The sequence below is a fragment of the Sebastes umbrosus genome, chromosome 14 (assembly GCF_015220745.1).
Source record: "Sebastes umbrosus isolate fSebUmb1 chromosome 14, fSebUmb1.pri, whole genome shotgun sequence".
Taxonomy (NCBI): domain Eukaryota; kingdom Metazoa; phylum Chordata; class Actinopteri; order Perciformes; family Sebastidae; genus Sebastes; species Sebastes umbrosus.
This window is the reverse complement of record NC_051282.1, coordinates 31,116,966-31,144,701: the sequence shown is the minus strand read 5'-3', so window position 1 is coordinate 31,144,701 and position 27,736 is coordinate 31,116,966. Positions and strand designations below refer to the sequence as shown.

Genomic DNA, 27,736 nt, shown 5'->3' with positions numbered 1-27,736 from the left:
ATCGTGCAGGCGCTGATGCATTGTAGACAGTACGGAAGGTTTAGCGTAAAAATTAGGACAACTTCGGTTGGCTGGTTTGCACACGTTGCAGTTGTCTCACCATGCAAATATTCCCGCGTGCAAATATGCCAATTTAGTTTGGAGTATAACCGCGATAAAGTGGAGCTCAATCTGGCAGCAGAAGCCTGTACTACGAAACAAGTTCAACATGGTATCTTCTCATTATCTGGTTTAACTAACCCTAACAACCAAGAGATCCAACCTACGACGGTGGTAATCAACCCAGGGTTTCTCAGTCTGGCTATTCACATGAGAAGGGGCGGGGTTAACAGGACAAGTGAGCGGCACATTTTTACAAAGGAAGAGCAAACTATAATATTAAACAAATAGGAAGAAGTTAAACACATAATCCAGAATAAATGTAACATAGTTGAAGCTGCCAAACGCAGGAAGGACAGCTGGCAAAAGCAATTTATTAAGAAGAACGGCCTAAAGATTTATTAAGTTACAATTAAAAACCCTGTACTTTATTCATTCATGGAGCCGTGCAAGTCACTGCATGTTCTACAACACTGTCCTGCAAATATTTCAGAATAAAAGCCTCGTGTTAACAAATGAAGGAATTCTGTCTACAGAAAAAAACCTGCTTGATAGCTTTTATTTTGATACGGAAGCAAGAAGTGTTGATTTAACACAGCTGAAGCTGCCAAACACAGGAAGGACAGCTGGCAAAAGAAGAAATTGCCGATGTGTGAATGCGTAAATTAACAGATTTATTAATTTAACGGAACACTCAAAAGTCAGATATAGTCATCTAGATGGAGCAGTGTTATATAACTAGCTTTAAAAATAGTATGAATGAATAGATTACAGTAGTTTACATTATGATATTGATTATGTTGTGGCGTGTGTGACTATTTCAGCCTTCTTTCAGCTGCGTCCCCGACTCCGGTGGTGTGAAACGGACTTGAGAGCAAGTAAAAAAATAAATATAAAAACATAATTCAAAGCAGTAAACACCCACAGCATCCAGCCAGCTGCCCTTCCTGCATCTGTCAGTTTAAACTGTGTTGTTTTCAGTCTGGATTATGACTGTAACTTCTTCATATGTGTGTAATATTATCATATGATCTGCTCAGCGAGCTCTGATTGGTCAGTTGGCGGTGCTTTCATACGAGTTGATCTCTTATCTGGAACATAACGGAGCTCCAGAGCAGGTCAGGTGTTCACCATGACGATCTACCCCAGTGAGAAGTGATCCACCGTCGTAGGACTGAAAACCACTGAAGGGTTAAACCTTGAAGTTACCTCGATGACCCTAAATCCTGCTTTGTAGTCCAGCCCTCTGCTGTGGCTCTTTTTGTTGTTGTTGTTTAAGTTTAAATCATTAGCTGAGATGGAGTGTCAGCTATTTCATTTATTCAGTCATTAAATAGAACTAATTAATAAACTGTAAATTATGAAAAATGCTAAACCACTGGCAGCATGTGCTCGCTGCTCACTGACTCATCTCGTTAAGCGTTTTGTTTTTTCCTATAAAGGCATTTTGTGGTCTAACATCTCCTGTTGGTGTTTAATGATTCTGACTGTAGGTGATCATTCAAACTGGTTTGAATGAAGCCACTCTCTTCTATCCAACTCCTGGGATTAAACTTCTCCAGACCTCTGTTGACCGATATGGAGAAGTGTGTTACAGGGGCCGACCCCTCCAGGAGGTCTACAAGCAGAGAGGTTTAACAGCATGGGGGGGGCGGGGGAGGGACAGAAGACATGAACCACTCTGAGAAAACAGAGGCAAGATAGACTCGAGATAATGAAATGTGGAAAACGTACGGTGAAGGAAAAAATTCAGCGAGATAAAAAACATTGTGTGAAGAAGAGACAGGTTTGAGAGATGGAGCTAATCAAAGAAAGATTTAACGTCATGTCGATGCTAACTGAAAAGCCCAGATCGGAGACATGAGAATGACCTGCTGAGTAGAAACAATAAAGGCAGTAAAGGTGGGACAGTATAGGAGCTCTGAGGCGGCTTCGGATCCTCAACCATAAGCAGAAGTTCATATTGATTGGACTGGAACGATAAGAACATGAAACTGTATTTCTACTTTAACCTCAGTTATAATGAAGGGGAACACAAACCTGATGTCCTGATGTCTTCGTCTAATTCATGTAACACACACATGGTGGGGGGGGGGGCTACCAATCATAGACTGTATATATATAGATGGATGACGCGTCTCCTCCGATTCCTTCTACTGTACAAAAGTGAAGCCAAACTATCCCGGATACTGGAGCTGCCATCCTGACATTTTGACGGAGGGCTGCACGATTATGGCACGATTATTCATCACGATTATTCATTGATTTGAAACAGAGCACTGCTTTGTGCTTTCACTTCCAAGTTGTGCTACATTCCTGCTAATGTACAAATCTTTGCATCAAAATAAGACTTAAAATATGGTTTCTTCTTCAGTTGAATTCAGTGCATTATGTGCAAGACGAGTAATATACAATATATTACTCTTCTACGCTGAACAGCAGGAAGGTTTCTCAAAGGCTGCCACTTCAGGGTTCGCGTGCAGCGGCACGACGGCTCCCCAAAAAGTGAAGTCAAAACATCTCCATCACCGGCTGGTGGCTGTCTGTTAGTTTAGGAAATATAAAATAGATTTTAGATTGATTTATTTATAAATATATTTTTGATACGCTGAGTTTTCTCTTCCATTCTCCAGGAAAACGTGTGGCGGCGACGCGCTTTGAGTTCAGGCTGGTGCACGCCAAGGGTAGAGTACGACGAGCAAGGAGGCAGGGAGGCGTCTGATTGGTTCTTTCCAAGCGGACCGCGAGGCAATGATTGGTAGACGTTTTTACAGGATTACAGCAGCTACAGACGACGGCTCTTTAACGCTCCTTTTTCAGAGCTCATCAGTAATGGATTGCTGTCGGGGTGTAAAGACCATTTCAACCAATATAACAAATAGTGTAGACTGGAGAACATCGTCCCGCCTGCGCTAATTTGATTGAGGCAGCCCTATTGTGATGTTATTTGGAGCCAGAGTACTGCTAGCACCACAGTAGCTGTTTGGCTAGAAAGACACAACAACTAACCATAATATCTGTAGAACTACATTTATGATCCAATTGACACATGTTCTATTACACAGACCCGTGACAGTTATGGAAAGTTAAAGTTGCATCACCTCCCGAGCCTCTGTCTGCGTGACTACTTCACTCAGAGCAGCTGTCAATCTTTACATCTAACTCCCTTTTTATAGCATCAGATAACTAATTAAACCAAACTTAAATGAGCATGCATCAGCATGATAAGAGCTTCCTAGAATGACATTTATTTGACGTGTACTTTGGCTTTGGCCCATGTCTCATCCGCTAACATGGAGGGGGGGACGGGGTTTATGAGCGATACTGCAGCCGGCCACCAGGGGGCGATCCAGATGTTTTGTCTTCACCGTCATGTCGTCCATCTTTATATACAGTCTATGTTATGAATAGAGGGGACAGACACTGCTTTCAATGGAGATGGAAGATCATTTTACCATTTAAGTGTCCTCAATGTTTCTTTGGGAGTTCATTTGGTAGCAATGACATGGAAGTAAAAACAGATGTTGGATGGCTCGAGTGTTCGAGTGTTTGTCCACACAAACTCGGTGTGCGACAAAGATGTATTTTATTTGTGTAGTGTGTGTGTGTGTGTGTGTGTGTGTGCTGTTAGATGTGTGTTCCTGGGTGTGTGTGTGTGTGTGTGTGTGTGTGTGTGTGTGTGTGAGCTTTCTACCTGAGAGTTGCTCATGTTTCCCAGGCCGTCCACAGGGTGTCCCTCAGGGCTCCAGCTGCCGACCTTCTGGGACATCTCCTGAGCACGAGCCGTCACCCATGATTGGCTCTCCGGGACCCCCCCCTCCACCGGTCTATAACACACACACACACACACACACACACACGCACACAAACACACAAACACAAACACACACACACACACGCGCACACAAACACACAAACACAAACACACACACACACACACACACAAACACAAATACACAGACACATCTTCTTTAAAGGGTAACTTCTGTATTTCTCAACCGTGTTTTTGAGTTTAAGTGACTAACGGGGACAATCATTTCTGAAACTGGTCGCGAAACCAGCTGCGATGGCAAATGAGCAGCGTCAATGTAACGTTACGTCCACTAAAAGCTCTTGTTTTTGCCACTGACAGACTCAGATTGTTATTATAAGTGTCTGATAACATTATGGAAAGGACCCGACAGAGAAATTAAATGTCTTTCTTATCTTTCTCTCGATCCGTTCTGTTTGTTATTGTGTCCAAGTCTCGCTGGAGGAGAAGTCTCGTTGTGAAATCTGAATATCCGTATACTCTGGCTCGAATTCAAAGACCTCATCCACATTATCGAAATCATTGAAATATTCAGCCATGACATTGAAAATCTTTGAGATAACACTAAAGCTTGGAATACACTGTACGATTTAAGCCCGTTTCTGGTATGAAGTTTGAGCCGCACGACTCATTTTAGAGTCGGACATCTCATTTTAACTCCTCTGGTCGGAGGAATTTCTGACTCTCGCACAGTTGAAGCAGAGCAGCCGATTCCCCAACGTCAGCGCCTTTTCTCTCCTCTTTTTACAGTAATCAGAGCGAAGCTATCAAGATATCAATGTAGGCTACAATAGATATAGCTAGTAAAACGTAGCCAGGTCTTCCTCGCCACAGCGAGTCCATATAACGTCACGCCGCTGCCTCTTTTGTTTTAGACGTTTCAGCAGACAGGATGGCACAGATGATCAAGGCAGCACATCTCTGCCTTGTTAGCATTGTGACCCGTACAGACTCATGGATGTATAAAGAGAACTGGATACGGCGTTGGAGGCGGGGCCTCGTTCATGCAGTAGCGTCCGCTCCGTCAAATGCTCTCAGTTTTTTTTCTTCTATTTTACGTGTACAGTGTGATCACTCAGGTCGTCAGCTAACGATCGCAAACGATCTACTCGTACAGTAGGAGTAGGACTCTTATAACAGTAACAATCAGAGCCTGTCGTGGCAAAAATAAGCACTTTTAGTGGACGTGAATGACGGTGCCAGCTTGCCCCAATGGGAGGGATTACACTGCAGTCCGTGAGGAGCTGCCGTCTACAGCGTTCTCCCTCAATACTGGACCAAATTGAGAAAATTGTTTAGTCAATTAGACACAAAAAACACAGCGTTGAAAACTATCAACGTTTCCCTTTAACTGGTCTCCTTTCAACAAGCCCCGCCTGTAAACCACAACAAACCAACATCCAAACTCACAGGCTGTTGACAGTCTCCGTTGTCTCAGGTGGAGGGAGGGCGTTGTTAAGTCCCGGACCCCCATCCTGGGTGGGGGACGGTGGCTCCACGCGCTGAAACAGTAATGGCGTTCGATTCTGTGTGAGATATACAACATGGCCGTCGCCAGCTATCAGGCAGACTGACAGGGAAATGGAGGGAGAAGGGGGGCAGAGCAGGGAACATGTCGAGAGAGGGGACGGGTTGAGGGGGCTGTCGGCTGAAGCGAGGCCAGGCAAAAGAGGTAATGGAGGAATAAATGTGAGGGGGGGGACTCTTGAGCAACTGATGCCCAGCAGCTAGCAGGAGAAAGAGATGGGTGGACTCAGAGTGCATTCTGGGACCTGGTAACCCTTTGAGGCGTCCAGGTCCAGGTCCTCTAACCATCAGAGTGCTTTATAAGGTCCAGTGAGGAAGTGTCTGGAGCTCAGGGTCATTCTGGGGATTCATCTGATGATCAGTTGTCATCTGATGAGGGATCGAAATACTCTAAATGTTGATATCAGAAAATACATTTAGAAAAAGATAAGACGTTCTCAACAGTAGAAGTGGATAAATCATAATAGAGGGGCCTCGTTCAGAGGAGGGGTGGAGGACATCGTGGCAGATAAACACTGCAACATTCCTGTGGAGGGGAACATATAGCAGGTGAAATGCATGATGGGACAATGCTACATTCATTGTCATTCATCTACTTAAGACGTTTCAACCCTAATAACCACCTTTCACAGCTTCAGAGTGGTCATCAACCCGTTACACATGCAATACAACTCCAGTGCAACATTTCCAATGTTGTGATTTTGATATTCTGGGTCTGTCATTGACCTGAAGGGTTAGGGGGGTGCAGCAATATCATAATGCAGATCGAGCAGTCCGAGGTTTACAAGCATGGGTGACGGGGAGGAGCGAGGAGGTACGGTGTCATTACAAGCAGTCGACACGGGAGAGATCGAGCTCAGCAAACGGACTCCCATGATGCTCAGGCACGGGGCACCTTTAGGGGCTGTGACAACACTTCAGCCTGCTTAAACACACAAACAGTCTCAGACATATAAACTGCTAAATAACTGCAACACCTCGGTATAAAATCATCAGTAACGCTTCATTTAACAGGTCCGCAAATCTCATGGCAATTAGCTAGTAACCTATTTGAAATTTCTTTGGAATTACTGCCAAATTACCTTCAATATTTACCTCAACATGTATCCAAAATGACTTTATTGTAAACATTATTTAATAATTATGCTAAAATAGCATATAATGGTTAAAATAGGGCCCTTAGGCTTGAGAAACGGCTGAGCGCTGCTCTTCAACGGAGGTGGAAAACTAGTAGAAGACACTTCTGATCAGGCACAAATCTCACCATTGTTATGACTTTATTCTCGTAATATTGCGACTTCATTCTGTAAATCTCAGATGTTTTTTCCCTCAATGTGGCCCTAATACTCCGTAGTACATTGTCTCTTTGTCCCTCACTGCATTAGACTGATATCCTATATACTTAGACTATAAACTGTGTTACCTTCATCACAATGATCAAATGTTTTGCGGCTCCAGACAGATTTTATTTTTGCTCTTTTGATAGTAAAGGTTGCTGACCCCTGACCCCTGACCTACACTAATGTAACCTGGTCGGTAATGTCATGAATCAGGGAGGTTTTAAGACATTTATTATAATCTGTTTATCAGCAAACATGGAAATAAAGCATCAATTAACTTTGTATACTTTTCCTGGAAATGTATTAAATAAATTCCCAGCTATTGGGGAAATAGCTGAATATAATTATTAAATAATGTTTATAATAAAGTAATGTTCGATCATTTTTAGGTAAATATTGGCATAATTTGGCAGTAATTCCAAAGAAATTTGAAATAGGTTACTTGCTAATTATCACCTAATTACCATGAAATTTGCAGACCTGTAAAATGAAGTGTTTTTTCTGCCAATGTTAAAACTAAGAAGTAACACACTTTGCCCAGCAGATGGCAGCACTGTTTTGGCTGTTAGAGAAGGAATATAAGCATATAGGAGATTGCATTAGATTGCTAAAATGATATGTTCATCCCCTCCCCCCGGCTGACCCTTTTAGGTGACTGAATAAAAGCCTCCTCCCGTTGTCACAGCCCAGGCTCATGTGAATGGGTACTACAGCCCTGCAGCCTTTGATTTCAGTGCGTCAGTCTGCCTTTTCACTTTAAAGTGGTCGGATGCAGGTAGAGAGGAAGAGTAGAGCGCCGTTCTCCTCGAGACAGCAGTACCTGCTCATCACGAAGAGCCTGCGAGCGCTTGATCTTGCTCTGCCGGTAGTACTCCATGATCATCATGGCGGCGTAGATTTTCCCCACTGTCAGGTCTGTGGCTGCTGAGAGAATGACAAGTTACCCTGCAAGATTAGACCTTTTGGTATGGGACCCTGAGCGCGAGGAATGGTAGAAAGGGGGTGAGGCATGCACACAAAACAGAGAAACATATCACACACAACACTGAGCACATAGTCTTTTCACAGACAGATTGTTTTTTTTACTTTAGTTTAGCACTATATATCTGTCACAGGTAAAATATCGTAACATCTCAAACAGTCGCTCCGGGAATCTGCAATCATGTGATCGCAACACAAATTTATCCCCAAAAAAAAGAAATAAATCAAAGATAAAACCTGTGATATTTAGACTGTTAATGAGGAAATTTTAATGCTAAATACACAATACATTTTGATAGCAGATGTCATGCATTAAACAAACTAAAGCAACTGCTGTATCATGCAGCTAAGTGCGTTAGCACCTGTGCATTTGTTCTCTGTGTAATAACACTAAAAATATATACAGTATGTGTTCTATCGAGCACAGCCAGCCTAGTGCACGCAGCTGACCGCCGCTGGAGTGAAAAGACGTCTATAGAGAGTTGATCTATAGTGAGGCACCCTCTGATCTCCGGCACAGAGAGGTGGAGGAGTGTTGGGGGGTGGGGGGACTGAGGCTCTGTTCACACCTGGTATTAACATCCTGAGTGATCCCAACACAAGTGGACAGCTCTAAGTACGTCTGTTCACACCTGGCATTAGAATGCGTCTCCACGTGAGTGACCACTCGGGATCCGATCTCACCTCCCCGCTCTATATACAAATAAACATGTAGTAAACACACGGCTGATACAGCGGGCGCTGTGACGTCATATTACATGCATGTCCGTTAGGGATGCACCAATACCACCTTTTTAAGCCGAGTACAAGTACTTACATTTGGGTACCGAGTACCGACACTGAGTACCGATACGAGTACATCTCTGTGCCAAAAGACCCTCGTTAACAGCCAGCTGGAGGGTGTGAGCGACACACGGCAGGCTGGGGAGTCCCGCATACGAGGTGGTGCACCGCGACCGGCTCTAGGTCGGCATGGAAAGGCTCGGGGCCGGAGGTGCTTCCCGGGGCCGTGGACAGAGTGCTCGCTGCGCCCTCTCATGTAAAAAGCACCAGGGGTCTGCGGCGATGTCTGCAACCCACCCGACCCGTCTTGAAACACGGACCAAGGAGCTTTACAGCGCTCCCCGCCCGGACCTCGCCGCACACCGTGACGGGGCTCCCTGCTCCCGGTGCGACTGTCGACCTGGTCGGACTGTCCTCACGGTCCTTGACGCGGCCCAGGACACATTCACTGCTAAAAGAATGAGGTCATATGTGGCCCAGACCACCTCTGAATGTGGTCCGAGAGATCCGATCTCAATGCATCTTGAGTGCGTTCATACCTGTGCTTAGAGCTGTCCACTTGTGATCCGATCACTGAGATGTTAATACCAGGTGTGAACAGGGCCTCAGACTGGTAGTGGGTCTATACTGGTGAGTGTGGTTTCTGTAGCTGAAAGAGTGAAGTTCTTCATGTTCTTCATAGATCTGTGGTGTGTGTGTGTGTGTGTGTGTGTGTGTGTGTGGATGTGCCGGCTGTATCAGAGGGTGCAGCAGTGAGAGAGAGAGACTGGCTGAGAGAAGCGGTCCTCAAGGTGGCGTGAAGAAGAGAAAAACAACGTCGGAGCACTGGGCGGCACAGTGGTGGCTGCGGCGTCCGAGCCAGCCACGTCGCTGCGCCCGCGCAACACTCTGCAACTTACACTTGTGCGGCGTCACCAGCAAATCCAGAGTCTTCTGGGAGAGGTTGGGCCAGATCGCCATCATCTCTTTCCTCAGCTCTGCGTCCATCTGGTGCTTGTCGACGCCACCTAGGCACATTCAACAAGCACGCGCATGCATACAGATATACGTGGACATGCACAAATTCAAACAGTTTACACACACACAAGCCCATTCAGATTGATAGAAGATAGAAGGTGTAAGAGAGGACACACAGACGTGAAAACAAAGACAAACAAACAGAAGATTTGTATTAGTAAGGTTATGATATGATCAAATCATAACTGCACTGAGAAATGTACACAGGTGATTCAGTTTCTAAGTGTCAGAACTTTGATTCCACAGGATCTCAGCTTCACACACACACAACATGCTACACGTCTACCGCCAGAGGAATCACGCTGTACTTAAGCTACAGTAGGAGAAGCGTCAGGAAGAGCTGAAGGTTTCTGGGTTCAGCACAGAAATAGCAGACAGCACTGCACTACGGGGGGAAATGAGAAAAAGAGGAGAAGAAAGCACGGTGAAAATTGGGCAAAGGAGGTAAAGAGGGGGATTCCAAACCTTCCGTACCCTTGGCGATCTTGATGTCCAGCGCCGTGCGGATCAACGCCATGAGGGTGGAGTTGAAGTGGACCGTGTTGTCGTCGGCCACGGGCAGGTCCATGCGGAGCAGTCTCTGTTGGGTGAGAGCCAATCAGGGTGAGAGCGGTGAGGAAATGGGGTGGCATGTTATGTGGAACCTCCAGGTGACAAGAGGGAGTCGGTGGCGGGGGGAGCGGGGAGAAGGGAGGAGGTTTGAAGGAGCTGTGCATCGTATCTGTAGCCGGCTCCGACTCCGTCTGTCTGCCTGTAACAAACGGCTCAGACTACAGGGTCAAATTATTTGATATTCAGTGCTGCGGTGACGACTAGGGCAACTAGGACTGGGCGATATGACCACAAATCTATATCACGGTATTTCTTTTGGTCTTTGCGCTGACGGTATTACAAAATGAAAAGGGCTACTCCCTTCTTTCTATTGGCAATGTAAGGAGACATATCTTATGAAAGAAAAAAATGTCTTTTAAAAACAGATGTGTTTATTGGCTCCAAATTGAAAACGAGTTATAGGCCTACATGTGTTTTGGGAGGAGTAGCCTGCACCATAATGTGAAAGTGAGCATGGCTCACATACTCCCGCTTACTGCTTGACCCTTACTAAAGTAGGGCCAAAGGTTTCACCCTTTTGGAACTAATGGAATTCATGGGCATTAACTAATTAACTATTGGGCACCCTGGACTTCTAACCCTCAAAAGGCACAACTAGATCACGCCGTCAACAATCATACCGAATTTGAAGTTCCTAAGTTCAATAGTTTCAGAGTTTTGCTCCGGAAACGAAAGTGTGACACGCGAACGGACGGAAGGACGGACGGAAGGACGGACACGCACACCGCTAAATACTCCCGACTACATTGTCGCGGGGGTATAATAATAACATCATGTCGTGCTGTTGTTTTCAGTTGTGAGTGAACTGTAGCTGACTGTCGAGCAACCTGGATCTCAGCACTATAGAATATTTGTAAAAAAAAATGTTTTGTTATTTCACATATTTAGCCGACTGTTGTTTTATTATTTCAAAGTTTTTTCATCTCTTTTCACCACAGCCAAACTGAGAATGACATCACATCTAACTGAATTTACATCTCTGAAGAAACAGAAAGCTGACAGAACCTTTCACATCTTAACCCACATGAAGAAAGAGTTTAAAAATATCCAGCGTATAGAGTCCAGCGCTGTTGGACCGGTACTGTACAGAAGACACATGCACCATGAGCAGCGCGGCTCAACTAGAGATTCGCCTCGTGTCGCCTAATTTTTTCTGAGGGATGCGCGCAGTTCTCAGCCAGAATAGACGGAGAAAACGATCGCGCCGCTCACCCGGTCTGTGTGGCTGCTCTAAATGGTTAATATGGGCACTGAAATGAAAAGTAAAAGGTTCCTCAACGAAACGGAACGGCGGTAGCCTGTACGTAACCACAGACATCCTGTGTGGGTGTTTATCTCCGTCGTGTGGGTGTTTATCACGCTAATGAGTGTTTTGTAACATCCATGTCGTGGCCGAACGTGACACCGATGACGGTGATGAAGCCGGTTTACCGCCCAGCCCTAGTGACAACAAATTGTAGGGATTCACATATTTGCCCTATGAGAGAACCTGTGAGTGCAAAGGTATTAAATGAAGACATTTTTTTTTTTTTCAGATTCGTCCCTTGACTTGTATATTAATTTATTTCATAATGTCATCTGCAAGTTTGTTGATCTCACAGGTTGGCTAAACTGGCGAGCCATCCTTGAGGAAACAGGAGGACAGGCTGAGCAGCAGCTACTATCATTATGCAGAGCTCCCTTCTTTGGAGGGTTTGGAGGTTCACAGTGAAAAACAACAGAGACCAGATGATAAACCAATAAACCAAAAACTACCAAGGGACCAATCTAAGGAAGGGGAACACTTTGCTTTTCGTTTATTGGTTTGATCCTTTAGAGGTCTTGTTGGTTTTATAATTGAAACGGACGATACAGAGACACAACTCACAGATGACAGTGTGTGTGTGTTTGGTGACAGAAGACGGCGACAACCCAAACATGCAGCGTGTCATGCATCCCCCCCCACATCCTTATTAAATGCATCTCCTTTAATCCATTCATCAACACTTTTTTTTAATCTCTATTCCACCCCCAAAACCCTTCTTGCACATCCCACCCTCATGCAGCATGCGATGCACACGCAATAATGCCTCTCAGGACAAGCAGCTGCGCAGCCGTACACAGAAAGCATCCTCTGTTGGCGACATTAAAATGAGTTGTTTTAACGTGGCTGTTATTGAAGGGAATCATTTATAGACGATGGAGCTAGGCTGGAATAATAGAGCGACTGGCTCTAATTATCTGATGTCTAATGTGTGGAAAATGGGCACAGACTTGGAGGGTTAATAGGTGAGAGAGAGCAGCATTGTGTGGAAAAAAGAAAGAAGAAATGGCCACCATGGAAGTGTTTTGGTGCTAAGATGCAAAATGATTGTTTAAGGCGAACATAATCGAGGTATATGTAGGAGATAGGAGGTGAAAAGAAATATTTCTTCTGCCAGAAAATAGATATAATAAGAGTGGAAAGGGAAAGCTTCAGGGAAAGAGATGATAGAGAAATAGAAATCAATAGGTTAATAGGTTATGAGCTGGAGCGTGTAGAGAGAAACTGTGACCAAAAATAGCCAAAGAAACAAAAGAAAGGAACATCACCACACTCGGTTGGCGGTGTCTGTGAGAAAGCGGTCCTGCCTGAAGGCTCTGCTGTCTCTCTTCAGGACAGAGGAGGTCGAAGGTTAAAAGCAGCGGAGCTAGACGGGTCATTGTTCTGTGGGCTGGTTGGGAGGTCAAAAGTGAGGTTTGGATTTCTCTCATTGGCAGGGTGCTTAGGGAAAGTGGTACGGGAGGTAAACACAGAGATGACGACCTTCTGTGGTAATTATCACGGGGCAGATTAATATGTTAGGGAAGCCAAAACCATGCATGTAGAAGCATGTTAGGTTGTTGGGCAGGGGGGTAGAGGGTCTGCCTTTTAGTTCAGGGAGGAGGCTTTAAGAAATGTTTGAGGGTAAAACTAGGGATGCACCGATACCGATACCGATACCGATACCGATACCGATACCGATACCGGATCGGATATCGGACTGATACTGACTCAAATAGCTGCATCGGGTATCGGTTACCATGGATCCGATCTATTAAATTCTATTCTATTTTCATATACTGTATACATTATATACTGGAATTTCAATTCCCTTTTAAAGTTTGACCAATTTTTTGCTACATTAAAAATGTTTGTACCTGAACTGTAATTCCTGTTCATTTTGAATATTTTTTACCAGGTTGCTGTTGTACGATTTATTACTTTAATAATAAATAAAAATTATGTTAACTTTGAAGATTTTTTACCAAGTTGCTGGTGTACGATTTATTATTTTCATAATAAATAAAAATTATGTTAACTTTGAAGATTTTTTACAAATTTGCTGGTGTACGATTTATTACTTTAATAATAAATAAAAATTATGTTAACTTTGAAGATTTTTTACCAAGTTGCTGGTGTACGATTTATTATTTTAATAACAAATAACAATTCTGTCAATTTTTAAGATTTTTTTACGAAGTTGCTGGTATACGATTTATTATTTTCATAATAAATTAAAATTCTGTTAAATTTGAAGATTTTTTACCAAGTTGCTCGTGAATGATTTATTATTTTCATAATAAATAAAACTTCTGTTAATTTTGAAGATGTTTTACAAATTTGCTGTTGTACGATTTATTACTTTAATAAAAAATAAAAAATAAATTTGTATAAAAACAATAAAAACGTGTATTTATTTGTTACATTCTGTTTTACAAAGTTAAGAAAGCAATGTTTAAGTCAGGCCTGATGTTTCCCTGCACATAAAAGAATGATTCCAGTCACGTCCACACAGTGAGGCATACAGCTGATTAATCAAACACTGGTATCGGATCGGTACTCCGAATCGTCCGATACCCAAAGCCCAGGTATCACTATCGGTATTGGCACTAAAAAGTTGGATCGGTGCATCTCTAGGTAAAACCAAAAGGATGATGAGAGAAAGAGATGTAAGGTTGGGATTGAAAATAAAAATATGAGTAAAGAGACAGCTAGAGGTGCAAAACCTGGGTCAAATAATACGTTTGAGTCCACACAGGTAACAACCTGAAGAGGACATCACAGATCCTTTATAGGACAATAACCGTAGACTGTAAATACAAAGTAGCCGAAGAAAACAAGTTTGGTTTACCTTCCTTGAAACTATAAATTGCACTTTTACATTTTTTTATTGATTTTTATTTTATTGATTCTTATCTAGAAAAACGGTAGCTCCCCCGTTCATTAGTAGAGGGTTACAGGCCTTGCCAGGTCCAATATGGCGCCCACGTTGACCTACGATCCAGGAGTCAATGCGCCGTCTACGTATAGATTTCTATGGTAGAGTAAGAGTATAACATGTCAGTACTATTTGCCCCAGGTGTGCTGTAGAAGGGAGGTGGATAAAGCGATGGTTAGCGATGGGAGTGATCTCCTGCGCCTACAGGCTGTTTGGCCGGCTGCCCCCTGAGGCTCACAGTGATCTGCCAATGATGTTTCATGAGACTGTCATCACAAGAGAGGTTACAGGTGGTCAATTTGCTGTTATTCATTGTGTCTGTGCTGATTATATGACAGACAGGGGTCTGTGCGTAGTGGTGGTTATCGGCCATGCAGAGGGCAGGTGAGGGGAGTGTACATGTGTGGGGGAGGGGTGCAATATGCAGAGATGAGAGGAGGAGGAGGAGGAGGGGGCTGGAAACAGAATAGAACTGCATTGACGAAAGAACCAAAGGACAAAGAGAAGATTGGACTTGCAGATAGAACAAAAAGGCTGCTTGGGGGGGGGGGCTTGGAGCTGCTACATGAAGGGTGACAGAAAAAAGAACTGCTTCTGTATGGCAACCAAAGGCTCTCTGAGGAAAACACATCACTGAAGACAAGCCCCTTCTGCTCTCTCTACCATTACAGATAACATCTATGTGTAGGTGGATATGACCGGATACTGTGTGTGTGTGTTTGTTTGTGTGCATGTGTGTGTGTGTGTCTGACCCATCCACAGGACAGAACGAGTCGGAGGACATTAAGTCTAGCGGACCTTCCAAGCCCTGCTGCACACGCATGTTTCTGTGTGTGTCTACATGTGTGTTGATTAATGAACCTTTAATGGTTATAACGCTCACTACACTCTTAGAGTTAGGAGAGCCTCAAGGAACTCTGGGGATATTCAAGGAACCTTGCTTGTTAGTGGGGTTCCTGGAGGAACCCTTTTTTTCCAAAATGAAACCATGAGGCTACAGAAAACCTTTATTCTGTTGAAACCAAACAGAATATAAAGCTGGGCATACCCTGTACGATTTTAGAAATGTTTGTTGTGTACTTCCTGCTCCTACTGTACGAGTAGATTGTTTGCGATGTAAAGCCAAAGCTCACAACCTGAGTGATCACACTGTAAAACACCTCCCGTCGGCTCCTGCAGACCGTTCTGGCTGCTGACCGTTGTCAATAAAGTTTGGTTTGAAAGCTCCGAGGCAGGTAAAGCTTGTTTGTTAGCAGAGGTCTATACGGGTCACGAAGCTAACAAGGCAGAAACGTGCTGCCTTCATCATCTATGCCATCCTGTCTGCAGAAATTCATCGACCGGTCGGGAGGATGGCAAATGACGTCCGATGAAACTGAAATTCAGTAGGACTCAAAATGAGTCGTAGGACTCGAAACGAGTTGTGCGACTCAAAATACGGGCCAATCATACAGTGTATGGCCGGCTTTAGACAAACAGTATATAATCTGACGGTATGTTTTAACAACAAAACTGGCTAGTTAACTACTTTTGTTTCTTTACCATGCAAATCGATATTACAAATTCCTACTGTCAGACGCAGCCTGAAGTAGCAATTCAAGAGAGACAGTGTGCTTTGCAGCTTGTGACAGAAGACACAACGTTGGACCTGCTCTAAGTCCGAAAAGGTAAGTCCAGTGTTGGCGAGTTAAGAGTTTGTGCATTCGTTGCAACCCAAACGTTAGAGCAACCCGAGTTACTCGGCAACCGTTACATCACTGTATCTGGCTTAAAGTTAGTTCCACCGAACCGTCGACCACCAATAAAGCGATTAATTGAAGAACTTTTCTGAGGGGTTTTCCTTGAGTAACCTCTCCTGCAGGGGTTCCTCGAGGAACATTTTTTTAATTGAAAAGGTTCCTCCACCGTGGCAACGGTGAGGAACCCCAAAAAGGTTCCTCGAGGCTCTAATACTTCTAAGAATGCACCATCGCTTTACTTGAAGAATAACACTATTGATTATAATGTGCATGACTTTTGCATGTTTGTGTAAGTGAGCTTGTGCACGGTGCAAACGAGCTGAGAAGGTCCCTCTTTTCGTCCCCTCCTGTGGATACACCCCCCCGCCTAACCCCTTCACCCTAATAGAGAGCCGAAGTCCCGCACCTTCCGGTGGACCACCACGGGACTTATGGTCAATGAACAATAGTCAGCGGAGAGAGATAAATATTTTCTATGTGTGATTCGTGGCGCAATTCAAACGGGATCAACTAAATATTTATCTCTCTCTCCGTTGACTATTGTTCATATTTTTTTCCGAAATAAGATCCCATGGCGGTCCACCGGAAGGGGCGGGACTTAGGCTCTCTATTGTCTTGCTACCTTCCACCCGCCAATCCCACACCACCACACAACGCCACAACACCGACCAGCCCGCCACCCCCACTTTACCACGAAAAGAAACAGAAACAGAACTAAAGAAACAACGACACTAAAGTTTACACCACGTTGAGCGCTTGAAATCCCTGCCCCCACCCCCCCCCCCCCACACTTCCTGGACACCAAAAACCGCGACACCCATCGGAGACTCGGGTGAAGATGGGGGACCTTTCTGACCTTGTAGGCCACCCGTGCTGGACACCTCTTCCCGAGGCCCAGTGGAGGACACATGTGCCTCAGCATGTCATACATTTCCCTGCAACTGATCCTGCCACTGCATCATCATCATCATCATCATCATCATCAGCCAGTGCCATCACCCCCGTTAACAAGAGCACAAAAAAGAAGGGGAGACATGGAGATAGAGAAGAGAGGGGAGAAAAAAGATGCAGTGAGAGAGAGATTGAGGATGGATTTGGAAAGAGAGAAGAGATTGAGAGAGAGCGAGAGAGAGAGAGAGAGAGAAGGGGGGACCAAAACAAAGTAAAAGAACAAAAGAACAGAGAGACAAGGTTATTGGGCTAATTGGAGAGACTGTGGCTTCTCAGGACTCTCTGAGAGTTTGTCACGTCAAGAAAGAGAGGGAGTCAATGACAGAGGGAAGGATCGCAATTTGAGAAGTAAATGTTCTCTTGTAGTCAGGGTCTGAAATGGACTGTTTTCACTTCCTGCCACTGCGCTAAATGAAGGAATAACATTTTAGATCTGATGTCATTCAATGTTCGATATATTTTACATAAAAAACATTATATACATGGTACATTTTGAAGTTTGAAATTACACCGTGGCTTCTGAGGGAGCCCTATTTTTCAGCGGGTACTGTACTGTACTGTACTTAGCTGTTGTCATCCATAGTGGTAAACAGTTCCTCTCTGTGAATGCGTAACTGTTGGAAAGCATCAATAAGAGGAATCGATAGTCACGGAGGCATGAGATGCCAAGGAATCAGACAACTAGGAACCAACGAGAACTGGAACTGTCTAGTGGCGGATGTCCTGACTGATTTTACCCGCCGCTGCCAACAATTAGGATGCTAATTTCAGACCCTGCTTGTAGTATGTCACACAATTCCGAGTAAGCAGGACAAAGGCCCTATATATACAGTAAGTGTGTGTGATTGCTCGGATGAGGAGAGAGGAGGAGGAGGAGGAGGAAGAGGAGGAGGAGGAGGAGGAAGGGGTGTCAATGCAGTTTCTGTCTTTCCCCCAACCCCCAAAAAACCAAGAACAATGCAACACTACAGTGAGCAACCGTAGCTTGCTACATTATAGCCATGGCTCCAAGCAAAAAAGAAAAGAATATTTTCCCAAAAGAATAATAATAATAAAAAAATAAAGATCTTTTACAATGTGGTAAAACTTCTTAATGTGGATTTGTTTTTGCATTCCACATGCTTTTCTCTGGGTGTCTGCATTGTCCCGCACATTCTCTCAGCAGTTCAGAATGCAAGTGGTGGAAAAGAAGTTGTAAAAAAATTGAAATGAAAAAGAAAATAAATCAAATAAAAAATAAATAAAGCGGCATTCACTCCATTCCTGGATGCTGTGGCTAGCAGGTGTGGTTGAAGAGAGATTTTGTTTGAATGGAAGTCAAACCTTGCAGGCCACCCTATGGGGGCATTTCTTGCCTAAGCCGAGAGGCGGGTCGATAACTCGTAATAAACTGTACATGTCCTTATAATGAATGCGCCCGCTGCAAGAAGAATACAGGGGAGTTAAGAAACGCACACAGGGGGGAAAACAACAGACACACATTCAGAAAGAAAGAAGAAGAGAGAACATTTGGGAGGAAGAGCACAAGATTGACAAGAACACAGTATCTGAAAATACTTTACAACATGTTTACTGTAAATATCAGACTCACATCTGCACCTGAATGCACCTCTACGCTAACGATACACTACTTTATTCTTACTGGTCCTCCCTTTCCTTCCTCTCTCCAGTCAAACCCTTGACTGGATGTGTGCACAATGTAATTAAGGAGTAGGAAAGCATGTGCTTGGTTAACAGCTAAATGCTTAATAGCTGCTTGTGGTGTAGCAGATCCCCTCCCTCTTAAATATGTGTTTAATGTCAGCGTGCAAGCTCTCCCTGTCTTCTGGTTCCTGTGCAGCGGTGTCCATACGTTCATAGTCAGTAAGGTGGGGTTGGAAATAGCATAAAGTTAGTTTGTTTTTATACATTTCTAAAAATGTCTATTGATTTCTGAGGCATACAAACCATGAGGGGTGGGGGGGGATAATATTGATACAGCATAGTATCGCGATAATTTGTGTGGCGATATTGATACCTCAGTGTTCCTTGGAAATACTGCACTCAACAGCAACTTAAAGGGACTGTTTGTAACTTTTTAAGCGTATAAATGTAGCGGGTCGGGACACATGTGCTCCTCTGCCTGCCTGCCTTCACTCAGACAGCGCGCGCGTTCTCGCTCAGCTCGCTCCACCTCTAGACGTGAATGTACAGTGGACGTTTGGGCAGAAATAACTGCTGCAGCTTCACCAGACCAACAGAGGTTTCCCGTGTCTTGTGAAGTGACGGGACTCTGCAGAGAGTTACGTTGTCTTCTCGTTACCGACCGGGTGCCGGTGTCTCCCTGCTCTTTCCGGCTGCGGGCGAAATATAGAGTGATATTGTGGTTTTAGCTGACGTGTGTAGCCTCACTGTGTTGAGTGATGCTCGTCCAGGTATATTTAGAGCGAGCAAGCACGAGCTCGACGCTGACTTTCGTTGATTTCAAGGCCACAGGTGTCGCTGTTAACAAGCATTTCTGAAAGTTAAAAATAGTCCCTTTAATACTCTTATCAACATGGTGTGCTGCTTTTAGTTCAGCCTTTGATAACCTGCAACAAACTACTTTAACATCTCTCCTTCACTTCTCAGATCATTGTTTCCTCCTTGATTTTAATCTTTTGTCCATCTTTCCTGTAAATGTGATCACTCTCTTATATCTTCTTCCTTTTTCCCTGTTCAGATGTATGTGCAGTCTACAGGACAGCATGAGGGCAACACACAGGCACTGGAATACAGATACCATGAGACGTAGCATGTCTACAGGAGGACATTTAAGACATTTAAGTTTGGAGCGTAGACGTTGTTGCCACGGTAGTCTTCTTTTTAAATAGTATGCAGATTCCAGAAGAGGGGGGAAGGTTTAAGGACGAGGTGGGAGGTATTTCAGGACACTCTTACTAAAAGAGGAGGACGAGGAGGAGGAGGAGGAGGAGGAGGGAGGGGTTGTACGGTGTGAGAGAGATAACCAGATGAGGTTATGCTCAGATCCGTTACAGCCCCCTTGCAGCTCTTTCACTAGTTGTTAACGTTTTAAATACCTTGTGCTGATGTTGTACACAATAAAAAAACACATTCTTGAGAAGTTATAGATGTCATTGCTCTGTGTGAACAAGCATAAGAACTATACAGGTCTATATAGTAACGTCTTTGTGGTTTGATGTGCACTACTGGTGCAAACACAACCAGAAAATGTGATATAATGTCTGTTTTCATTGTGGTGTTAAGTAATCATACAAAGTCAGTGTCGAGGCCTGTCAAATTACTGTCGTACGTACAGTATGTGTGCGTTATGTGCATGCACGTGACCACTCACCAGGCGGCAGGATCATACTCGGCCCATATCCTGACATACTCATCCAGGTGGTGAGGTCCCAGGATGGACGAGTCTCTGGTCAGGTACTCAAAGTTGTCCATGATGACAGCTACAAACAGATTCAGCATCTACACGTGTGGACACACAGTAGAGCAGTTCAACAAATAGAGACACTCAAAACTGATTTCACAGAACAGCACCAGAAACATGCTAAGCTGCCTGTCCATTGGTGAATTACTGATTTCCTTTCCGAGCTGCAGAACAACCTGAGACACTGAAAGTGCACATCCGGTCAGTTCTTTGTTTAGACTAAAGACAAAACGAGAGTGGGATTTTCCCATCTGGACTCTTGGGATATGGAACATCTTGCTAGAAGACATAACAGGGTTTTTATCATATATTAGGGCTGTCCTTGATCACAGACATTCTTAGTCGACTAAAGCCTCGTCCACACTGGGAACGTCAGCAGCGCGTGGCGGCTGCGTTACCTGTTGTTTTTTATTCCGGCCTCTGTGTTAACAGGTTAGAGCGGCCACACTGCACACGTGAGACGCAACCCAACACAGCCGCACCACAGCCGTAACGCATTGCAGCCGTAACGCAACGCAGCCACAGCGCAACTTAGCCGCATCGCAATGCAACTTAGCCGAATCGCAATGCAACTTAGCCGCATCGCAATGCAACTTAGCAGCATCGCAATGCAACTTAGCAGCATCGCAATGCAACTTAGCAGCAACGCAATGCAACTTAGCAGCATCGCAATGCAACTTAGCCGCATCGCAATGCAACTCAGCCGCAACGCAGACACAACGCAATGCTACGCAACGCCTCGCAACGCAACGCAACGCAGTCGCAACGCAGTCGCAACGCGGCCATGGGACGCAGCGGCCTCGCGATGCAGCGGACACGCAATCTAACAAACACACAATGCAGTTGATGATCTTTAGTTTGTTGTTGCGTTTCTCCACAAAGAAAAAAAACCCCCCACCACTTTAAACATAAAAAATATGAATAATCGACTAAATAATCTAAGAAAAAATGACAGATTAGTCGACTAATCGACTACGAGGGGGCAGCCCTACTATATATCTTTCTATAAAATCTGATCCATGGTGCATATGATCCATATTTGATATGCTTTCTGAATGGTACCGGATGGTAAAAACGGGGGACAGGGTGCAGATGTTGGATTACGCAGTTAAGTACTCACCAAGAATGAACAGAAGAAGATGAAGGAGACGAAGTAGAGGTATGCAAACTGGCTGCCGCACTCTGGATCTCTGTTTCCTGACATATGGTCGCATTCCTTGTTCCCCAGACACGACAGCATGATCTCGTGCCACGCCTCTCCCGTTGCGCTCCTGAAACACACACAAAACGTATTCCGGTTTATTCATTATTTCTTTAAGCGTGTTATAAAGTGTCAGTCATAATCAGATGTGGTTTTATTACTATATTATTATTATACTTGGGCTATGCATCTTCTATAGTAGGCCTATAATACTCCAATACTATTCCAACTGGATCATTATAGGGTTAAAATGGTGTGTTTAGTGTTCATTTCCTGTGTTATTTGTAGCCTATAGGAGGGTATCATTCAGGTCCCAGTCAGGATGCTCCTACATATTATACTAAGGTACTAAGAGATATTGGGTTCAAGAACATCTGAAGGTTTTTGACTTAAAACTATGCAAATTTGACATCATTTTGGACCATTATTATTACTAGTTAAATGACTATTTAGTAATGAGAAGTTCCCCATACACAAGAAAAAGTCACGGTACGCCAAGCAGTAAAATGAAGAAGCGGCCCACTTTGAGAACTGGGAACATCTGGAGTATAAAGTCTGCCAGGTTTCAGATGATTATTCATATAATGTGCTTAGAAGATAACAATGATTTTCAAATAAACACTGTATAAATACATGTTCTCACACACACACAAGCACCTGAAGAGCAGCATGAGAGCCTGTACGAAGGTCCTGAAGTTGTTGTGTTGGGTGATGGCGCTCTCTCCTTCTTCTTCAATAGCGATATTCCCAAACAGCTGTTGAACGCAATCATACCGTTAACAGTAATAACTATGTGACTTAGAGCTGTTCATCTGTGAACTCTGAAACCTTCAATGCACACATGACACTTCCATAATCCTCCTCCTCCTCCTCCTCCTCCTCCTCCTCCTCCCGTTACGCACCACATCCTCGTGACCATTATCATCATTCTCCTTCTGTGCATCCTCCTCCTCCTCCTCCTCATCATCATCATCATCATTATCCTACAAATATATATTTAATGTATCCCAAAAGCACGACAGCAATGTTTTAGGTCGAGGCTCTCACCCACCTGCATCCCGATGATGGCGTAAATGAAGAACAGCATGGCAATGAGGAGGCAGACGTACGGCAGAGCCTGAGGACAGACACAGTAATCGTTTGGTATTAAGTTTGACACACATGAGTGCAACTGTGCACGGTATATGAGACTGCACCTGGGCACCGTCTATGAACATACGTATACTAGGGCTGTCAATCCATTCAAATAGTTAATCACGATTAATCGCACATTTTTGATCTGTTCAAAATGTACCTTAAAGGGAGATTAGTCAAGTATTTAATCCTCTTATCAACATGGGAGTGGACAAATCTGCTGCTTTATGCAAATGTATGTATATATTTATTACTGTAAATCAATGATCAACACAAATCAATGACAGATATTGATCCAGAAACCCTCACAGGTACTGCATTTAGCATAAAACAATATGCTCCAATCATAACATGGCAAACTGCAGCCCAACAGGCAACAACAGCTGTCAGTGGGTCAGTGTGCTGACTTGACTATGACTTGCCCCAAACTGCATGTGATTATCATAAAGTGGGCATGTCTGTAAAGGGGAGACTCGTGGGTACCCATAGAACCCATTTACATTCACTGATCTGGAGATCAGAGGTCAAGAGACCCCTTTGGAGATGACCATGCCAATCTTTCCTCGCCAAATTTGGCGCAAGTTTGGAGCGTTATTTAACCTCCTTCATGACAAGTCAGTATGACATGGTTGGTACCGATGGATTCATCAGGTTTTCTAGTTTCACATAATGCCAGTATCTTCAAACTGAGCCCGGTACAACCTCCGAAAGATCGAATAGCGGCTGGGCCCGACGGCGACCCATGGGATTTTTAAGAGGTTAATTAAAAATCACAAGTTAATACATTAAAGAAATTAATTTGCGTTAACGCGTTATTATCGCGTTGAATTTGACAGCCCTAATATAGACACAATATTGGATTTGTGTATTTCTTTAAAATCTACAAATGTGAATACATATAATGTGTGTGTGTGTGTGTGTGTGTGTGTGTGTGTTATGTATAATTGGGTGTAAACCTTGAAGGACTGAACGAAGGTCCAGAGCAAGATACGGATGGTTTCTCCTTGCCGTAGCAGCTTGATGAGACGAGCTGCCCTGAACAGCCTCAGGAAACTTAGGTTGATGAAATTATTCTACAGTTGGGCCACAACATAACCATGGAGGACAGAGAGGAGGGGGTGTAGAGAGGGTTGAAAGATGAAGATAGGAAAGGAAAGAAAAGGCGGAGGAGGAGAATAGAAGGATTTGGGGTTGGGATAAATAGAAAGAGCAGTTAGTTGTAGTGCAAGGTGTGCAAACAATTGTCCTTAAGACAACCAAAATAAAAAAAATGAGAGGGAAAACAGTCAAACTGAGGAAGATCCAAACTCAATACAAATCAAAGAATCAGGAGCCAAACAAGTCAAAGCAAACCAAACTCAAATCAGCAAGGCTCCGACAAGCTTTTTCATACCCATTAAAAGTTAAGACAAAACCAAACGAAACAACACAGGGGGGGGGGGGGGAGGAAATCATCCAAATCTAGCTAGTTTTCATCCAATTGGGTTACGGAGTAGTAATCGTGGGAGGAATGGTGAGTAGTTAAAAGTGCAGGGACGAAGTTAGGACGTTTCCTTGGAAAGACAACCAAATGCACTAATTCTCTCAAGGCAAAATATGCAGTATTTCCAAAAATAATGAAGCAAGCCCACAGCATGCAGATGTGCACTACCACGAGGCAGACCGGTACAGCTAACGGCAGCCGATACACCGTCCAATAGGAGTGGCTGTTAAAGTCCTATGACATCCTGAAGTCATGTCACAGACAAATAAGAGCAAGAGGGTGGTTCAAGGACCAACTAAGGTCACTATATCTTGTATGAAGTGGGGTTGTATGAGGTACTTATCCATAGTCAGTGTTATACCTACAGTAGATGATGGTCAGAACCAAAGCAATGTACTGTTGCGGACGGGGCCGGCAGCAAAACACATTTTAGCCACCTACTCTCTCCAAAGCCACACCAGACTCTGTTTAGCTGACGTGTGTCGCCTCACTGTGTTGAGCGATGCTCGTTCACGTCTATTTAGAGCGAGCAAGCGCAAGCTCGACGCTGACTTTCGTTGATTTCAAGGCCACAGGTGTCGCTGTTAACAAGCATTTCGGAAAGTTACAAATAGTCCCTTTAAGTCCCACAATACCACAAACTATATAACTAATTGAGGCAACGGTTGACCAGCTACTTTCATGTTCTGCGAGGTGTAATTACTGTTTTTTTCACAATGGAGTCTGGCTGCGTATAGATAACGTTCCGTTCAGTTCCCCTATAGGTAATTCACTGACTATGGATATAAGTACCTCATACAACCCCACTTCAGAACACCTTAACTATTCCTTTAAGTTGATATATTCTCCATCTCACCAGTCTGATTATGTGCATTACAAACTGTGTTTCTACGTGGCAATTCAACTTTATACTTTTGAATAGAAAGCTTCTTCATTCTTTCTTTTATTTTTAAAATTACTATCATCAATTTAAGTGAAATCTGTAATACAAAGTTCTTCAACTGTGTATCCCAGTAAAGAACAAAAGATGACTTGAAAGTGCTCAACAGGGACTGGCAGCAGGCACATGCAGGTTCCATCTACACTAATACAGCACGTGTTCTTACATCGCTCTGTCTTTGTATGTGTGTTGTGAAAGTAAAGGGTTCCTGCCAGAGACATGCAAAGGGGGGCAGCATGCATCACTTGCTCTCTCTGCCACGGCAAAGCTTTGGATTCGTTACGGGAAACACTCTCCCAGTCACCGTCTATATGTGTGTGTGTCTATGTATGCGCATACAATGAATGGCTAATCTCAATGGATAGATGTACCGATCGATTCCACTTTACACAATACAATCCTCTACAAGCTGAGTAAAGCTGGGCATACACTGTATGATTATAGAAATGTGGTTGTGTACTTCCTGCTCCTACTGTACGTTGTAGATCGTTTGCGATGTAAAGCCAGAGCTCACGCGGGGCCCCGTTCATTCTTATGGAAGTTTCTCAGTGGTGCATGAAGCTGAAATGGTTCGACTTCCGACTGGAAAAGTACCCAGATCTTCCGGCAATCCTCCGCATCCATTGGGCCCGTGGAGCAGGCACAGTAGCTAACCCTAACCCAGCCGTCACGCTGTTGTCACAGGGCTTGTTAACTCCTCCTCCCGGCCATCGCTCCAGCTTCGGTCTGGGTCTCATTCACATGAACAGAGGAAGGGAAATAACTCTGGATTCAGCTATTAGTGCATATTAATGATTTATATAAGGGGCTATTCAAGTGTTCGTACTGGGGAGTTGATTCACCTCAAAATAAATGATCCTCTGAGTTACCGATGTCTCTTTCCCAATGTAGTCTACTAGCGCTCTTCCTGGGGGGCTTGGTCTGTACGGGTCACAATGCTAACAAGGGTGAAACATGCTGCTTTGATCATCTGTGCCATCCTGTCTGCTGAGACGTCTAAAAAAAGAGGCAGCAGAGTAACGTTATATGGACTCGCTGTGGCGAGGAAGACGTTGGCGTGGACGTTGCTTGTCCGTTTTGCAGAGAGAATTGGAGGTAAGCTAGCTACGTTTTACTAGCTATATCTATTGTTTTTACCTTGATAGCTACGCTCTGATTACTGTACAAAGAGGAGAGAAAAGGTGCTGACGTTGGGGAATCGGCTCGTGGCTCTGCTTCAACTGTGAGAGAGTGTGTGGACGGATGACCAAAATTTCAGGAATTCATCCGACTGTCCGACGGCCGGTTGGGAAGAGTTAATTGATGCCCAACAAAGCTGAAATTCGGTCAACTTTAAAATGAGTCGTGCGGCTCAAAATTGGGGCCAGAAACGGGCTAGAATCGTAGACTGTATAACCAGCTTATAGGATGTAGAGGGTGGGTAGGATTTAATCTATGAGTAGACACAGTGACTGGGAGAGAGGTTACAAATGAAGATGTTATAAATTTAGAGCTCACTCAGAGTTGGGGGTTCTGTGTGGTGGGGGTCGGGGGGGTATCAAGTAACTCATGCACATTTCACAGCTAAAACACTCGCTGGGATGCAGTTAAAACAGATGCAGTAAAATAAGATCTCCAAAAAATTACAAACCATCTACATGTGGATGTTGCAGACATATGGTTTATAGCAGCAAATTTTTGGATTTTTTTGTTTTTGGTTGGTTCGAAGAACAACCAGAGAGATTTTGACCAAGCCGGTTGTCATGGGTGGACACAGAGGATTCATAGTGCATTTTGATTGGATGGAATCGCAGGAAGTAGTAGTAGTAGTAGGTGTTGGGGGGGAAGAAGAAGAAGGGGGGGCGGGGCGAAGTGGATTACAGTAGATCGCCGTTAAGTTTGTGGACGATTTAAAGAAAGCATGTAAAAAAGATAAAAACAAGAAAGAAATCAACAGTCATTACAGAGACAAGTTAACACAGAAGAAGAAGAAGAAGAAGAAGAAGAAGAAGCAGGTTTCGATCTGCAGACTTTGTACATTAATGTAGCAGGGATACCAAGGATCCAGACAGTTAGGGGGTAATAAACATGACTGTGTACCAATAGGAAAGACCAACAAGTCAGAGAAATGTTCACTAGAATCTGGCTGGAGCATCAATTTGAGCCTTGAGGGGGCTTGAATCATTGGTATCCCTTGACTTCCTCACACAGAACTGCTAGGTAAAGTGTCTACAAAGAGCTTGATAATGACTGAGCAGCTCTTAAAAGTACAAATTCAACTGTGTGTTCAGACAGAAACACAAAGCGAATGTTTCATCTCGCAGGTTATTTGCTTCAAACAGACAATTGTACATTTATGAAGTATATTTATAAAGCTCCAGCAGAAAGGCCTTTACACACCGGGGGGGGGGGGCGTTTGTTTTTTGTCTGCGTTTAAGTCACACGTCAATATATTTTTTTTTCAAACTTGTTATTGTCACAAGTACTTTCACAAA

At 44.0% G+C, this 27,736-nt stretch overlaps 1 protein-coding gene across 15 annotated transcripts in view; it reads right to left on the bottom strand.

The window, feature by feature from the left end:
* cacna1aa (calcium channel, voltage-dependent, P/Q type, alpha 1A subunit, a) overlaps nt 1-27,736 on the bottom strand; it is a 132,159-nt gene that overhangs the window by 12,454 nt on the left and 91,969 nt on the right. For 8 of the 15 annotated variants that reach the window (XM_037792928.1, XM_037792922.1, XM_037792926.1 and 5 more), the window contains 12 exons: nt 26,893-26,895; nt 23,796-23,912; nt 22,757-22,822; nt 22,363-22,460; nt 21,625-21,775; nt 20,415-20,542; nt 18,404-18,500; nt 10,024-10,138; nt 9,441-9,548; nt 7,598-7,701; nt 5,321-5,436; nt 3,794-3,926 (listed from right to left, as the gene is read on the bottom strand). In XM_037792928.1, the coding sequence (XP_037648856.1) occupies nt 3,794-3,926; nt 5,321-5,436; nt 7,598-7,701; nt 9,441-9,548; nt 10,024-10,138; nt 18,404-18,500; nt 20,415-20,542; nt 21,625-21,775; nt 22,363-22,460; nt 22,757-22,822; nt 23,796-23,912; nt 26,893-26,895 (1,236 nt within the window). The remainder of the gene's footprint in view (nt 1-3,793; nt 3,927-5,320; nt 5,437-7,597; nt 7,702-9,440; nt 9,549-10,023; nt 10,139-18,403; nt 18,501-20,414; nt 20,543-21,624; nt 21,776-22,362; nt 22,461-22,756; nt 22,823-23,795; nt 23,913-26,892; nt 26,896-27,736) is intronic. The other 7 variants (XM_037792929.1, XM_037792917.1, XM_037792919.1 and 4 more) reach the window with 5 other exon arrangements.